Source organism: Balaenoptera physalus (assembly GCF_965194825.1).
Source record: "Balaenoptera physalus genome assembly, chromosome: 12".
Taxonomy (NCBI): Eukaryota; Metazoa; Chordata; class Mammalia; order Artiodactyla; family Balaenopteridae; genus Balaenoptera; species Balaenoptera physalus.
Genome location: NC_138897.1, coordinates 97108162 through 97125213, shown reverse-complemented (window position 1 = coordinate 97125213; position 17052 = coordinate 97108162). Strand labels below are relative to the sequence as shown.

General features: G+C 42.7%; 1 protein-coding gene across 13 annotated transcripts in view; it reads right to left on the bottom strand.

The window, feature by feature from the left end:
• The window catches only part of ZNF10 (zinc finger protein 10), a 58276-nt gene extending 42122 nt beyond the window's left edge, over positions 1–16154 (bottom strand). The window contains exons 1-5 of one of the 13 annotated variants that reach the window (XM_082417713.1): positions 14390–16154; positions 14047–14099; positions 13526–13888; positions 12338–12464; positions 11868–11963 (exon numbers count right to left, since the gene is read on the bottom strand). In XM_082417713.1, the coding sequence (XP_082273839.1) occupies positions 11868–11963; positions 12338–12358 (117 nt within the window). In that variant the 5' untranslated portion in view covers positions 12359–12464; positions 13526–13888; positions 14047–14099; positions 14390–16154. Of the gene's footprint in view, positions 1–11867; positions 11964–12243; positions 12465–13525; positions 13889–14046 lie in introns of all 13 variants that reach the window. The other 12 variants (XM_082417714.1, XM_082417715.1, XM_082417719.1 and 9 more) reach the window with 12 other exon arrangements.
• Positions 16155–17052: the final 898 nt, after the last annotated feature.

The following is a 17052-nucleotide window of genomic DNA, read 5'->3' as shown; positions in this document are numbered from 1 at the left end:
CCTCAAGAACATGGAGTACAAATTCAGCCAGGCAACTTACAGCCCACCCCCTGATACTTCCTATGGAGAAGGCAGATACCTAAATTCAGATTCTGAATTTGGAAGAATGGTAAACTCCTTAGGCCAGATTCCCATAGTTCTCCATCATTACATTCCCATATAAAAAATTGGGGGCAGGGTCTGATCAGCCCCATTCTTCCTGGGAGAAGTCTATGGCCACACCTCTGAATGTTACACACCTCTGAGATGACAAATACATTCTTGTTCACCAAAGACTGCCACAGGGTGTGAGGGAAATTAATAATACTGGCCACCACTATAGGAAAGAGGGGATTTATACAGTGGAGTTGTGACAGTTTGAGGCTTTGAATGGTTCTAGGAAAGTAAATATGAGGCAACAGCTGTGTGTTTTGTTGTTACATTGAATGGAAAAGAAATATGCCAGCCTCTCACTTTGTGAAAGAACAATTATATATGCATGAAAAAATATGCTTAAATGAGGCACTCATTCAAGTTTTAAATTACATATTTCATGTACTAAACGCAAGGGAAGTTCTTGAAAGGAGGCAATCAGACGCTTTAAAGATAACCTTTACAATGGGAAAATAAAGGATGGGCAGGTGTACATGGAGACGAAAACAATCTGATTTATTTGGACAAATATGTGCTTACAAAAGAAATGTTCTTACTGAAAATGGAACAAAAGAGGAAAATAACCTTGACATTTTCCTGTGATGTACCTTATTTACATTTATTTCAGACTAAGACATCTAGTCAGATTCAAGGGTAAACATGAGTTAGCATAACCTTAAGTCCAAACTCTGTCTCAAAATTAAAACCATAATATATCTAAAGATGTTTCTATAATAATGTCTATGTTTTTACAAAAGCATGCTCATTGTTGTCAATATTGTGATAGCTGCATATTCAGAATCACACATGCTGTAGGAAAAAAATTCAGCCAGTACCTACATTAATTTACTATGAATCAAAAGATTTATTCGTAGCTTTTCTGAATTTACTTCAAAACAAAACAACAAAAAACAAAACCCAAACAAACATCCCCCTGTAAAAAAAATCCTCCCACACCGATTCTCTCCAGTATAACTTCTCAGAACTCTTATGACTTTGCCACGCTCATTACAATGGTAGTTCTTCCCCAGGATAATTCTGTAGGTTTGAAATACTGCAGAAAGTCACCCTATGTTAAGTTCATTTATAGGGTTGCTTTTTCTTCTCAGAAGAGTATTTAAAAATTTAATAAATATTGCATGGTACATGAAGGCATTCCCAAATCACTGTTTGTATGACTTTCCTTCATTATGAATTTTCTGGTGCCCAGGAAAAAGTACACCCTTACCCATGCATTCTGTCCTGTCCTGAGCTGACAGATGCAGAATGAGACCTAATCTCTAAAAGTTTTCTCACATTTATTGGACATGTATCCTTTCCTGGCAGGAATTTACAAATGTAGATTAAGGGAATCCTACCAGGTGAAGAGTCTTCTCAGTATTGTTTGATTTCATCTTCTGGTATTACAAAAAGAATGAGCAGGTGTTAATGGCTTTCCTATACATTCCTTGGGTTTTTCTCCAGAATACTGAATAGAGCAGAGACCACATTTCATCACAATCAACACATTCACATAAGGCTTCTTTCCAAGAGTTCTCTGAAGTCAAAGTAAGGCATTAGCTGCTTTTTTTTTTTTTTAATCCATACATTCTTAGGTTTTCTCTACAGTGTGAATTCCCTGGTGTTCAGCAAGGAATGAGTGGTAGTTAAATGAATTTTCATATTCATAGGGGTTCTCTAGAGAGTGTGTTCTCTGATGTTTAGCAAGGTTTGAGCTCCAGCTGAAGGATTTATTGCATACCTTACATACATATGGCTTCTCCCCAGTATGAGTTATCTGATGTAGAATGAGGGAAAAGCTCCGACTAAAGGTTTTGTCACATTCAGTACATGCATAGGGCTTTTCTCCACTATGAATTTTCATATGTTGTGCAAGGGATGCGTGCCATGTGAAAACTTTACCACATTCATCACATTCATAGAGCTTTTCTCCAGCATGAATTCTCTGATGTTTAATAAGGAATGAGTGGCAACGGAAGGCTTTACTGCATTCGTTACATTCATAGGGGGTTTTGGAGGTATGGACACTCTGATGCCGGGTAAGGTGTGAAGAACGGCGAAATGCCTTCCCACACTCAACACATTCATAAGGTTTCTCTCCAGTATGTGTAATCTGATGGCGAATGAGTTCAGAGCCACTGCTAAAGGCCTTCCCACATCTCCTACATACATACTGTTTCTTTCCTATGTGAATTCTCTGATGTCGAGTGAGGTTTGAGGCACGGCTAAAGGCCTTTCCACATTCGGTACATTCATAGGGTTTCTCCCCAGTATGTGTTCTCTGATGTTCAATGAGGAATGAAAGGTAACTGAATGTTTTATTACAGTCTTTACACTCATGGGGTTTCTTTCCCGTATGTATCATCTGATGTTTTACAAGGTTTGAGATCTGGCTAAAGGTTTTCCCACATTCCTTACATACATATGGTTTCTCTCCAGTATGAGTTCTCTGATGTAACACAAGGGAAAAGCGCCGACTGAAAGTTTTTCCACATTCATGGCATCCATAGGGTCTCTCCACAGTACTAACATTCATATGTTGAGACAGGGCTTCTTGATGGGAAACTGTCACTTGCCTGATATATCCCTGATTTCCCTGCAGCATCTCAGTATCACCCTCACATTTCCAGCCTTCTTTAAAACTGGAATACTCAAGGCCTTGGCTTAGAAATCTTTCCATTATCAAATACTGGGATGAATCATCTTCGTATATGACATTTTTTGGAGAAAGCTCTTTGATCTCACCATTTGACTCTGAAGCTGAAAAAACAAAGCAAATGTTTCTTACTTTCTGTGTTGAGTAAAATAAAAGCCACTCCTCCATTTTTTAATGAGAATTACACTGAAAACAAAAATCTTAGCATTGCATTGCTTTTACAGTTATCATATATGACTCTGAAATCTGAGCAGTAGATCCAGAAATTCAGAAGACATCAAACAGAGGAGAGCTGTAGGTGAATAAGGAGAAGATTAAAATTAAGTGACTGAAGGTGAGGGAAAAACAGAACTATCAGAAAGATAAGTAATTGTAAAGGATAGGTGGTTAATCTTCCTCACCTCCATTTAAACTTTATTTGCTGCCAGAATGACTTGAAAATGACAATTTCATAGTGCTGCTAATAGACTACAAGCGTCCCTCAGGTCCCACAAAGAAATGAGATTGTGTTCACTTAGTGCCTTTGGAACATCTTACAGTAACTTATTCTGAATGAATGAATAAAAAGGTTTCTCTGAATATCTTCCAGCATCCTCACTCTACCTCTACCTTCTAAACGGACATGTGAAGCTCAATTTAGGGATAACAGTGTCTTTCCATCAGATGCTTTTGACAGATAAACACAGGATTTTCTCCAGGCTAAATTTCAGTAAGGGATTTTATCATTTTGGGAGAACAGAGTTTTATAATAATACAAAGGTTTAAAAAACATATATTCTCACATATCTTTATTCTTAGGAAATATGTGGAGTTAAAGACTATGATGTATACAATTTATTCCCAAATGTTTCAGGAAAAAAAATCATATACCAAATGACAAAACAAACAGGGCAAAATATTAGCCATGGGTGAATGTGAGTAAAGGGCATATGGGTATTTTTGCACTATTCTTACAACTTTTCTGGAAGTTTAAAATTATTTCCAACTTGGTATACAGATTCAACAAAATCCCAATCAAAATCCCAGCAAGTTATTTCACAGATCTCAACAAACCGATTCTAAAGTTTATACAAAACAGAAAATGACCTAGAATACCTAACACAACACTGAAGGAGAAGAACAGTCAGAGGACTGACACTTGACTTCAAGACTTCTGTAGCACTACAGTAATCAAGACAGTGCAGCACTGGTGAAAGACTAGACAAGTAGATCAATGGAACAGAGTACAGAGCTCAGAACAGACCTGCATAATTATAGTCAACTCATCTTTGACAAAGGAGCAAGGACAACACCAGGGAGCAAATACAGTCTTCTCAACAAATGGTACTGGAACAACTAGACATCCACATGCATAAAAGTGAATCTAGATACAGATTCACACTCTTAACAAAAATTAACTCAAAATGGATCACAGACAAAAATGTAAAACAAAAAACTATAAAACTCCTAGAAGATAACAAAGGAGAGAACCTAGATGATGTTAGGGAGTGATGACTTTTTGGGTATAACACCAAAGGCACAATCCATGAAAGAAATAATTGATAAGCTGGACTTGATTAAAATTAAAAACCTCTGCTCTGCAAAAGCCAATGTCAAGGGCTTCCCTGGTGGCACAGTAGTTGAGAATCCACCTGCCAATGCAGGGCACACGGGTTCAAGCCCTGGTCAGGGAAGATCCCACATGCCGTGGAGCAACTAAGCCCGTGTGCCACAACTACTGAAGCCTGAGTGCCTGGAGCCCATGCTCCGCAACAGGAGAGGCCGCCGCGGCGAGAGGCCCACACACCGCAACGAAGAGTAGCCCCTGCTCGCCACAACTAGAGAAAGCCCGCACGCAGCAACAAAGACCCAACACAGCCAAAAATAAATAAAATTAATTAATTAATTAATTATTTTTTAAAAAGCCAATGTCAAGAGAATGAGAAGACAGGATGAGAAGACTGAGAGAAAATATTTGCAAAAGACACATCTAACAAGAGTTATTACCCAAAATATACAAAGAACTCTTAAAACTCAACAATAAGAAAATGAACAATTCAATTTAAAAACAGGCAAAAGACATGAACAGACGCCTCACCAAAGAAAATATACAGATCCAAATAAGAATATGAAAAGACCTTCAACATCATGTCATTAGGGAACTGTAAATTAAAGTGAGACACCACTTCACACCTATCAAAATGGCCAAAATCCAATTCACTGACAACAACACATGCTGGTGAGGATGTAGAGCAGCAGGAGCTCTCATCATTGCTGGTGGGGACGCAGAATGGTGCAGCCACTTTGGAAAACAGTGTGTCAGTTTCTTATAAAACTGAACATCCTCTTACCATACAATTCAGCAATCACATTCCTTGATATTTACCCAAGTGAATTAAAACTTACATCCACACAAAAACCTGAACATGGAAGTTTATAGCAGCTTTCTTCATAACTGCCAAAACTTAGAAGCAACAAGATGTCCTTCAGTAGGAGAATGGAAAAGTAAACTGTGGTACATCCAGAGCATGGGCTATTACTCAGCACTAAAAAAAAAATGAGTTATCAAGCCATGAAAAGATATAAAGGAATGAGCCTCAAATGTATAATATGAGGTGAAAGAAGCCAATGTGAAAAAGGTAAATACCCTATGAATTCAACTATATGACATACTGGAAAAGGAAAAACTATGGAAACAGTAAAAAGATCAGTGGTTACCAGGGGTTAGTGGGGAGAGGGGGATGAATAGGCAGAGCACAGAGAATTTTTAGGGCAGTAAAACTATCCTGTATCATACTAACATATGGATACATGTCATTGCACATTTGTCAAAACCCATAGAATGTATGACACTAAGAATGAAACTTAAGGTCAACTCTGGACTTTGGGTGATAATGATGTGTCAAGGTAGGTTCATCAATTGTGAAAAATGTACCACTGTGGTGTGGGATGTTGACAGTGGGGAAGACTGGGCAGGGGTGGAGGTGGGCAGGGGGATATATAGGAACTCTCTGTACTTTCCACTCAATTTTGCTGTGAACCCAAAACTGCTTGAAAGAAAATAAAGTTTATTAATTTAAAAAAATCATTACAGTATTTGCAGGGAAGGTTTAGAGTATTTTCATTGCTACAGTAAAGACTGAGAGATATAAATATACAAATTCACTAGCATTCCTATAGAAAAGCAATATAACTTCTTAGAAAAGAAACTAAAGAAAGTTGCTTAAGAATAAATTCAACAACAGATGTACAGGGATTTTACAAAAAAAATTTCAAAATCTTAAGAAGCTGTGCAGATAACTCCTAACTCCTACTTTAGCTCAGCATCAGCATCACCTGGGAGCTTGTTAAAATGTAAATTCTTGAGTTCCACCCCAAACCTAATGACTTAGAATTTCTGGAGTGGGGCCTGGGAATATGTATTTTAAAACGATCCAAAGGACTAAACTTTGAGAAGCACTGTGATATCTCTCTTAAGCACCAGAATATGATACTCAATTGCTTACTGAATTTATATACTCGACTATCCCAGAGACCCAAAACTCAGTAAGTCACAAATTGATACAATCTTTCCCTCCCCTTCAAACTTGCTCATCCTTCCTTTTTTTTTTTTTTTTTGAGATAATAATACCAGCAAAAAGAGTGGTGTCAACCACAATTCCTCAATCTTCTTTAATGTCTTTTATCTAGTCATCACCAGGTCTTTCTGAGTCCACTTGCTTACTTTGTTACCGTCTGTATACCTTCTTCCATTCCCTGGACACCTCCATGGTTCAGGTGATGATTACATCTAGCCTACGTTATGGCAACAACTCTTAAATGGCTGTGCTGTTTCCTAGTCTCGCTTCCAATAAATCTGTTTTCCAAACTGCAGCTAGAATGACCTTACTAAAATGCTCGCCTGCCTGCCTGAAATCTTTGGATGACTCCTGATTAGCCTACAGATGAACTCTAAGTTCATTAATATGACCTATAAAACACCTGCATGATGACCAGTGCTTTCCCTAACCATCCTTAATTCCCACCATTTTCCTCCTTACACTTTATACTTTTGCTCAATCTAGACTGAACCTCATACTCTCATTTTATTAGTATGATCTTTATACATGCTGTAACTTTGGGTTTTGTTTCAGTTATAAAATATGAATGGCTCCAGTCCTGTAAAGGTGGAGTAAGTACACTCCAACCTGGCTCTCCCACTGAATACAAGTGAAAACCATGAACAGAATGCATAAAGCAGCTAGCTGAGAACTCTAAAAAGTAAACGGGGAACTTCCCTGGTGGCGCAGTGGTTAAGAATCCGCCTGCCAATGCAGGGGACATGGGTTTGAGCCCTGGTCCGGGAAGATCCCACATGCCGTGGAGCAACTAAGCCCATGAGCCACAACTACTGAGCCCGCGCACTGCAACTACTGAAGCCAGCGCGCTCTAGGGCCCATGTGCCACAACTACTGAGCCTGCGTGCCTAGAGCCCGTGCTCTGTAACAAGAAAAGCCACTGCAATGAGAAGCCCGCGCACCACATCGAAGAGTAGCCCCCGCTCGCCACAACTAGAGAAAGCCTGTGCGCAGCAGTGAAGACCCAATGCAGCCATAAATAAATAAAATTTTAAAATTTAAAAAATCTATTTAAAAAAAAAGTAAACAGTAGCAAGCTGCTTGCGGAAGGAAGCCACAACACAAAGTAACACTGAACTGGTGGTGAGTTTCTTGGGTTTTTTTCCCCCGCTCCAGTCTCTCCAGGCCTAAACTCAAATGCAGCCTGAAAGCAAGAACTGGGCAGCTGGTGTGAGGAGAAAGAGCTCCATGAGAAGCCTCTATTTCTGGTCTTAGGAATGGGAAAGGGGAGTCCATACTGGTCAGAGAAATCATATTGTTTGTTCATTTCCCATTCTCTTCTGCCCAAACCCAAAGCATGTTGCAGCAGCTGTGGCCATACAGGCAATTAAACCTCTAAGACAGGGTAACCTTCCTCCCTCACCAAAAAGATCTATGGTCCCAAGAGCAGAGGGGTAATACCCCCCTTTTTTTCTTTTTCTCTCCATCCCCTCGCTGCATGGCTGCAGAGGCAGACAAACTTGCAGGAAGTGCAGAGGGGAACCTACAGGCCTGCCTTTCTATCCAGAAGACCTGAAAGAGGGGGTCCAGGGAGCCAAAAAGGAAAGGGGAGATGGTGAAAAAGGGAGCACAAGAAGGTGATCCCATAAAGTTGTGTATGAAATTCTGGGCTCCTCCCTGAGCTGTGCATGCATGGATATGACCCTGAATAGCACACCTAAAGCTGTGAGAACTGAAACAAAGGGGAACCCGCTGCCTAAGGGGAACCCAGTGCCTAACACCACTAGGAGGTGCATATGAGGACAAATAAGAGACCTGCGAAGGCTTTGAAATCTGGACTGTCATTGGAACCACATGCATAGAAGACAGGTTAGAACTGTGGCTTCAACTTAGCATATCGACAGCCTGCTTAAATAAAGTTAACATCTCAACAGGATTTAAATAAGACCCAAAGTCTTAATATTTAAAAAAAAAAAAAAAGTTACAAGTCAAAGCTCTAGGACATACAGAGAAACAGGAATTTCATCATCCCACAGGGAAAAGACAATCCAATTATAAAACACATTTATGGAGTATTTATACATGGACAGTGCATTAAAATGAAATTAAGTGAAACTATTATTTTGATGTGAAAATATTTCAATGATGTAGAAAATATCCCTATACTTTATACATGATAGTGAAGTACTGTGTAGTGAAATATCAAGATATCTGTAAATTACATTATTCAGCAAAAAAAGGGATGAGGTGAGGCAAATACAGTAAAATGTTATCCACTATTAAACCCATAACTAAGACTGTATAGATTTATGCAAAGATAGAAAAATAGAAAAACAAAAAATAGAGAACCCAGAGACATATGCAAAAACTGACACTTAACTTATGACAAACCAGTGAAGGAAAGGACAGACATGTCAATAAATGGTGCCTCGAGAACTGGATGTCCATGCAGAAGAGACCAAAATTGACACACTAAGTCACATGACATACAAAAATAAATCCAAAGTGGACCATGGATCTAAATGTGAATGCAAAGTGACTTTTTAAAGAGAAAATCTAGGAAAATGTCATCATGACCTCATGGTAGGGAAAGATTTCTTAAACACATCAAAAAAAAAAAAAAAAATACTGGGACTTCCCTGGCAGTCCAGTGGTTAAGACTCCGCACTTCCACTGGAGCGGGCAAGGGTTTGATCCCTGATCAGGGAACCAAGATACTGCATGCCGCACAGCGCAGCCGCAAAAAAGGAATACTAATCATAAAGGAAAAGACTGACAAATCTGACTATACTAGAATTAAGAATCTCTGTTCATTAAAAGAGGTTTTAAAGGGGAAAAGTAAGCCACATGTAAGAGGAGACATTTGTAGTGAATATAAGTACAATGGTTTGTATCCAAAATATACAACTCCTGCAAAACAAGAAAAAGACAGAGAATCCAATAGATAAATGAGCAAAAACCTTCAAGAAGCACTTCATAAATGAGGGTATCTAAATACTCAATAAACATATGAAAAGGTGGTCAACCTCATTAGTAATTGGAGAAATGCACGTTTAAACCAGAATAAGCTACCACTGCACACTCTCCTGATGGGTGAAGAGTATGATGCCTGGCAGTACAGGGCATCTGGTAAACATGGGGAGCAAGAGGAACCCACTTACTGTGTCTGTGGGAGTGTAAGTCAGTAAAAGCACTTTGGAAAACATTTTGGCATCATCTAATGTGTGAAAGAGATACATTATCCTCTGACTCAGCAATTCCAGTCCTAGATATAAACCACAGGAACCCTGTGCCAGGAGGTACCAGGACCCAAGGACAAGAGCAACATTGCTTGCAATAGCCCTAAACTGCAAACAACCCAAGAAGCCATCAATAACAGAAGGGATACAGACTACTAGACGAGTATGCAAAATGCATAAATATTAAAAATAATTTTGAGAGAAGCAAATTACAATATAATATATACATTATGATCCCCTCTATATAAAGTTCACAAGCGTACAAACCTAAACTAGTGATTAGAGACACCAACAGCTGATAAAGCTCTAAAGAAAACCAAGGAAGTTACTACCATTAAAGAAGATTACCTTCTTTAAGGGGGCGGGGTGGGGGTGGGGGTGGGGGTGACTGGGACGAGCACCCAAAGAGCTCTTAGGGACCCGGCAGTGCTGTGTTTACTGACCTCAGTGGTGGCTACATGGGTGTCTTATAATCATTTAAGCTGCACGTTTATGTTTTGTGCATTGTCTGTGAGCTATTTCCCTTTTCAAAAAAGGTACTGGAAGAAACACACAAAAATTCTAAGAGCTATATTAAAGTAGTGGAATTAGAGGCAATTTTTCCATGTTTCCCCTTTACCTCACTTCCCTTGTACATAGTTTTATGGGTTTTATTACTTTCAAAACATTTAGAAAAGAACATTTTTCTTCAACTCATCCTTTCACGAGGAAGTCTCTGGGCACTTGTCCCACCTCGTGACTTCAGCTCACACAGGGCTCTTTCCGCGCACGTCCTTCCTCCTGAAGGTCTTGCTCTCACAGCCAGAGCTTGGTTTTCAAGGCATCCTCTGTTCCCTCACTAGTCCTTCCATTAGCTGCTTCTCCATAAACATAAGTATCGCCCTGTTATCTCAAGAGGACCACTCCCTAAAGTCCAGTATACTTCCATTAGAGGTTTGCTGCAGAATCAACTATAGAACTTATGGAAATTGTCATAAACACATATAATTTAGGCTCCAAAGATCTTCTATGTCAGAATCTTCAAGGGCGGTGCATGGCCATATTTATTTTTAAAGAGCTTCACCAGCAATTTTATTTCAACCTAAGGTGAAGAAGGCTTTCAGAGCCCTTCTCAATCAACCTCATTGCTTCTGTTTTTCTTTCTTAATATAAGATTCCCACATCTACATCCCTATCTTGAATTTTTTTCTAAGATATATTCCAATAGTTTGTTGCACCTCTTCACTTGGAAATACCATCCTCTACTCACACCATGCATATCTCAAACTAATTCACCACATTTTCTTTAAAACTGACCCTCTTCCTGTCTTTCGTATTTCTGTTACTACTATCCCTATTCACATTACCCAGGTCTATAACACCAACTGGAAATTCCTTTCTTCTCATCGTTGAACTGCCAACTTGAGGACCTCTAACAAAGTTATTTACAGACCCAATTTATCTCACTATGCCATGCCTTCTACTCTCTGAGGCATACCACCTAAGAGAAAGTCTTAACAAGATTAAAACTTCGATAAATATCATTAAAATAGGGACTTCCCTGGTGATCCAGTGGTAAAGAATCCGCCTTACAATGCAGGGGACGTGAGGTTCGATCCCTGGTCAGGGAACCAAGATCCCACATGCCGCGGGGCAACTAAGCCTGCGCGCCACAGCTACTGAGCTCACGCGCCTCAACTAGAGCCCACCTGCCGCAAACTACGGAGCCCACGCGCTCTGGAACCCACGCACCACAATGAAGATCCCACGCGCTGCAATGAAAGATCTCACATGCCTCAACGAAGATCCCACGTGCCGAAACTAAGACCCGACACAGCCAAAAATAAATAAATAAATAAATAAATAAACCTTTTTTAAAAATTGTTAGAATAACATATGACTGAAAGAATAAGCCCATCAATTAACCAAAGGGTAATGAATCACTCTTTCAAGAGGGTTAGAACAACAGTATAATGAAAACTATATATACTTTTTAACTTAGACAATGGAAACATATATGTCAATTTTTAAAAAGAAAGGGAAGAGAAACCAAAGAGAAATAAAATTCAGAGCCCAGACAGAGCTAATAATGAAAAGAAGGGACACAGCTATCTGTGAGAAAGTGAGGAAAGGATGAGAACTGAAGGCAGACAGGTAAGTGGGTGTGAGTGGTCCCCTTGCTGTGGGCAAGACTTCACAGTCCCTGTATCTCTGGCACCTTTAAAGGAAAACTTTCCATCCAGCATATAACAAAGTACTGCTTTCTCATTGACTGGGTGGGTTGTTATTTTTAAAAACTTCCCCACCAGCTTCTAACTCACTCACCTGAAAACAGACCTCTGCTCGCATCTTTCCCCAGCCAGGGCTCTTTCCCTTGCTCCAGTAAGGAAACCACATCTGGCTTAGAAATGTTAAGACCTGCTTGCGGAAATGAAATAAATTCACAATTAGTCCCTGAATCCTTACGAAAGAGGGGCCGTTATTAGAAATGCCAGATGTAAGTATGAAAGATTTCTAAAGATTAGATGAAGTTCTAATCCCCCTCTTAAAAACTAATAAAGGACTTCCCTGGCTATCCAGTGGTTAAGACTCTGCACTTCCACTGCAGGGGGCTCAGGTTCGATCCCCTGGTCAGGGAAGTTCCCATGCCATGCAGTGCAGCCAAAAAAAAGAAAAGCTTATAAAAAAAAAAACAACTTACCTCCCTTGGGAATGTTCAGCCAGGTAATCAAGATTCGCAACAGCCATCCTAAAGGTCAAATTCTGACTGAGGGGAGATGAGAAGAAATACCTACCCAGTGAGACCAGGTGGCCATAGTTCTCCAACATTACATGTCTGTACAAATCTCTTTGAGCAGGCTGGAGCCATTCCCACTCCTCCCGGGAGAAGTCTACGGCCACATCTCTGAATGTCACTGACCCCTGAAATGACACACAGACATCTGCACAACCAGCACCCATGCTCCCAAAGGCCCTGATCAAGGAGTGAAATGAGTCCCACTGTGGAGGGTGGACATTGTATACAAGTAGCACAATGACAGTTTTCAGGATTCTGAGTAATTATTAAGAGTATAAGTAAGAGACTAGCTGTTTTGTTTTATTATATAATTGGAGAAAAGACAAAAAAAAATACATGCTTTGTCCTGAGATAATTTACAATTTTGTGAACGATAAAGGACTATACATGTGAACAACATGGATTTCTGGCTTTGGTTGTAAAAATTCTTAAGATCTCACCATGCTTTATGAATAATGAAGACAATCCCTTTATGTCTAATAGGAAAAGTGTATTTTCCTTAATACCAGCCTATTTTAATATGATCTGGCAAGAATTTCTTCGTAGGCACAACTGGCTGTAGCAGAGAGCAGCAGCTCCCGATTAAGGGGCACACACTCAAGTTTACCACAGCTAACCCCGTTTCTGAAGAAATAGCTGTGATACTTAGCAATGTCGCCGAACAAGACGATGAAGGCTACAGTACAAGGGCCTCCCAGGATGGAACCTGCAGCTTCTTCCCTCAGGGTTAGGAGCAGTAATAAGCCCCTGCTTTTCAGCCTGGTTTTGCAGCACTTGAGTGACCCACATAGCTGTTAGGCATGAAGAGGGATTTTTAAAAGTCCCAAACTAGTAACAGCCCCAGAAGTATGACAGAGTTATATTTTAGTTAAAAAAAAATTTTTAAGTGCCTATAATCTGTTATAGATTATTGACTAATAAAGGAAGCTGTTTCCTAATGTAAACAGTGGGCTCTACAGAACGGAAGGAAACTGGACTTCCAGCAAAAGCTGGAGAGCCTCTGGCTTTGGAGACAAGTACAACAGAAAGTAGGACAGAGAAGTGACACTAAAACCAGACGGACTAATTTGGAAGGGCGGGCCTTCTTATCCCCGACCTCTGTGAAGCACAACTGTCAGCCACGCATTTACCCTCCACCAAAACAACAATAATCAGTGTTCCTTGCTAGAGAAACTTTACGTCTTGCCTGAAAAATGAGCTCGGTGAGTTCGGAGATTTTGTTTTGCTCCCCGCTGATCCCCAGGACCTAGGAAGCGCCATGCAGGAGAATCACGTGGAGGGACTGTTCACATGCAGACTGCCAACCCGCACACGCACAGGTTCGGGTTCACAAGGCTGGGGTGGGGCTCGCGAATACCCAAGTCCAGCAGGTTACCAGGTGATGCCAACAGAGCTGATCCAGGATCACGCACTGAGACCACTGATGCAGGCGTGGAAGCAGACGCCCAACGGAAGCAGGAGTCAGCGAATGAACGGCAGCAGGGGCGAGGGGCAGAGTGAAGCCCTCCTCGTTCCAATTCCGGGGAAAGGAGGCGCAGGACAGCCTGCTCTAAGACCCGGCCGCCCGGTCAGCGCCCGCCCCGCGCCCGGCCCCGCCAGCCCTCCCACGTCCTCTTAGGCGCCAGAAAGGCGGCGGGGGGAGAAAAGCCTGTGTCCCACGTCCGGAAAACACAGCCGCGCTGAGGAAGAAAGGAAACACCAGCTCACCTGAGACATGGCTCACGGCAGGGCCCGCGGAGAACCGAGCGTGGAAGGCGGAGCTGGCGGGGAGAGCGACGAGCTGACGCGCGGGCCGGCGCCCGGGCTCCGCATCCACCGCCCTCGTCACGAGAGTCAGGGACGCCCGCGACAGCGCCCTCCCCGCCGCGGCGGGGGCTCCGAGCCTGGGCGCGCCCCGCGCCCCCAGCGCCACCGCCTTTAACAGGGCCGCAGCTGGGGCGTCTCCTCCGCGCTGCTGGCCGGGCAACCAAGGCTTCCCGAGCTCGGGGCAGGGCCACCGCCCCCGGCCCCCGGCGGGGACAGGCTCGGGCAGGGCGGGCCCTTCCCCTACCTCGGCCCGCGCAAGCAAGGCTCTCGGCTCTGCGACGGGGACCCCGCGCCAGCGTCCCGCAAACTGCGCCTTCCGGAGCCTCAGAGACCGACCGCGACCAGGCCGCGGGCCTCAGACAGCTCTCCTTCCCAGGACCCACCGCGGCCTCGGCGCGTCGCGGGCAGAGTGCCCGCCTCACCCCCCTACAAGTCCCAGGACGCCCCGCGCCCGTGACAGGGAGAACGGGGGTCTCAGACAACTACACTTCCCAGGGTCCACCGCGGCCTCAGCCTGCGGCCTAGCCTTACACGCTCGGACTACAACTCCCAGAACCGACTGCGGCCCCAGCCGTTCCATTCAGGACCTCCAGCCCTGACCACGGCAGTAGTAGGACCCGCAGCCCCGCGGGGTCACTACTCCCAGAGCCTGGAGCTCCGCGGGGCGGTCCAGCCATGGCGGCCTGGACGGCGACCGCCCGCACGCTGAGCCTGGACTGGCGACCTGTCTGCGTGAGCAGAGGAGGCAGTCGGGCTCCCCCTGCAGCCCTGCCGTGGGAGCCCGCGATTCCTGGGGGCTTCTTTCTCCCTGCGCTGGTGGCTCGGTCCCGAGCACGTGGGGAGGTCTCGGGAATCAGCACCTACAGAGCTCCAAGCCCAGGGGATGGGAGGCCGGGTGCAAGTTTTGTATTGAAATGGGAGGGTTAGGAGAGAGAGTGGGCCCGCTGAATCAGGGAACATTGTTCTAAGTGGAGCCAACAGTTTATGAGTTTATGAAAAAAAGATTAGAGACAACAAAGGAAAATGGTGTGTTATCAAACAGAACTTGGGTCCACTCACCTGCCCGCAGTAAAGCCGATCTACTGACACTGGGTTGTGATGAAGGAAAGCGCAGCGTTTATTGCAGGCGCCAAGAAGGAGTCCAGGGAACTAGTGCTTAAAAGGCCTGAACTCCCCGAAGGCTTTCAGGGAAAGGTTTTTAAAGACAGGGTGAGGGAGGGGGGTTGTGTGGTGTGTGATCAGCTCGTGGACCTTCTGATTGGTTGGTGGTGAGGTAATCGGGAGTCGGCATCATCAACCTTCTGGTTCCAGCTGGTCTGGGGTCTACGTGCTTGCGGGCAGCCTACAGTTTACTTCTCCCACCTGGTAGGGGTTTCAGAGCTGCAAAACAGCTCAAAGGACACGGCTCAGAATAGTATCTACAGCCCTTGAGGAGGAACTAAAGGTCCTTGACTTTGTTTAATGGCTAAACTATTATTATTTTGTCGTGTTTGACTATTTTCCTTTCTTTCTTCATTTTCTCACTTCTCTGATTAAATTTGTTCTTTGGAACTTGGGGAAGACCTAGGAGGCTAAAGTTTCTCTACAAATAAGAGGCAGGTGGAGAACGAGGTTGGGGGAGAGTCTGTCCTGGGAAGGCCCCATGGGGTCCTGCTTGGTTACAGTCCACTATAAAAACTGGAAGAGAAAAAAGGAAGAAAGAAATTCACTGGCCTGGTGAAAAGAGGTCAAAGGAGAGGTGGCTTGAAAAGAGAAGAGACTGAAAAAGTAAGCATCCTTGTGAAGGAACGTGCATGCTGTGAAGTGACAAGACAATGAAGAGTTTTAAAGAGGCTGTGACGTCTCATGTGCAGTGTGGTGCAGAGTGGTAAGAGTGAACCAACAGGAAGAAGGACTTGAGCCAGGAAGGCCACTGAAGGCAGTGCTTCTGTATCCTGTGGCCCGGGAGCTGGGGCTAAGGAAGACTGATTCAGGAAACAATTTAAAAGAAGACTGTAAAGGACCTGGTAATGAACTGGATAGATGGAGGAACTAGGTTTCTTTTTTTTTTTTTTTTTGAAAGGAACTAGGTTTCTTGCTTGGGTGAAATGCTTCCAGAAGTACATTCTTTAAAAACGCTTCTACCACTGTTATCCACTCTCATGACTACAACTTCCACTTATACAACTTGCCCAGATATTTTGATTAATCATCATATTTCACTAAGACGATAAAACACAGGAAAAGACAAATTTAGGATAGAAGAAATGGATTCGTTTGGGACATGTTGAGATCGGCGTGTCCGTGTTTAATCTTAACTACTAATCTTGTCCAAACTATTATTTCTCACCTGCAATCTTGCTGTAACTTCACATCAATTTCCTCCAAATCTTTTCTTTATACAGAAGTCAGCCTCATGTTTATAAAAGCAATTCCAAATATATTCCTCTGCTTAATATAATTTGATGGCTTTTGATTGCTCTGAAGTAAAGGCAAAAGTCCTTAACATGGTCCTCAATACTCTGCATGATCTTACCCCTGTCTTTTCAAGCTCTTCTTATGGTATTACCCTCCTCTCTGACTGTGCTAACCTTCTTTCCCTATATACCATACATCGCAGGACCTTTGAGCATGTTTATTTTCTCTACCCCTGGAAAGGTTATCTATCCCTTCATACAATAACATAATTAGTACATTTCAGTTTTTCCTTCATATTTCAGCTCAAGCAACTCTTACTCAGAGACGTGTTCTCTGATCCCAGTGTGATCTCCAAATAAGGTTCCTTTGATTGTAAACTCTCCTTGAATCCTATACTTATTCTCTTTATCATTTACAATAATTTGCAATTGTATTTGTAATTATTTATGTGTATTTGTGATTATTTGTTAGTAATTATTTTCCTCACTAGCCTATAAGCACTATGAGATA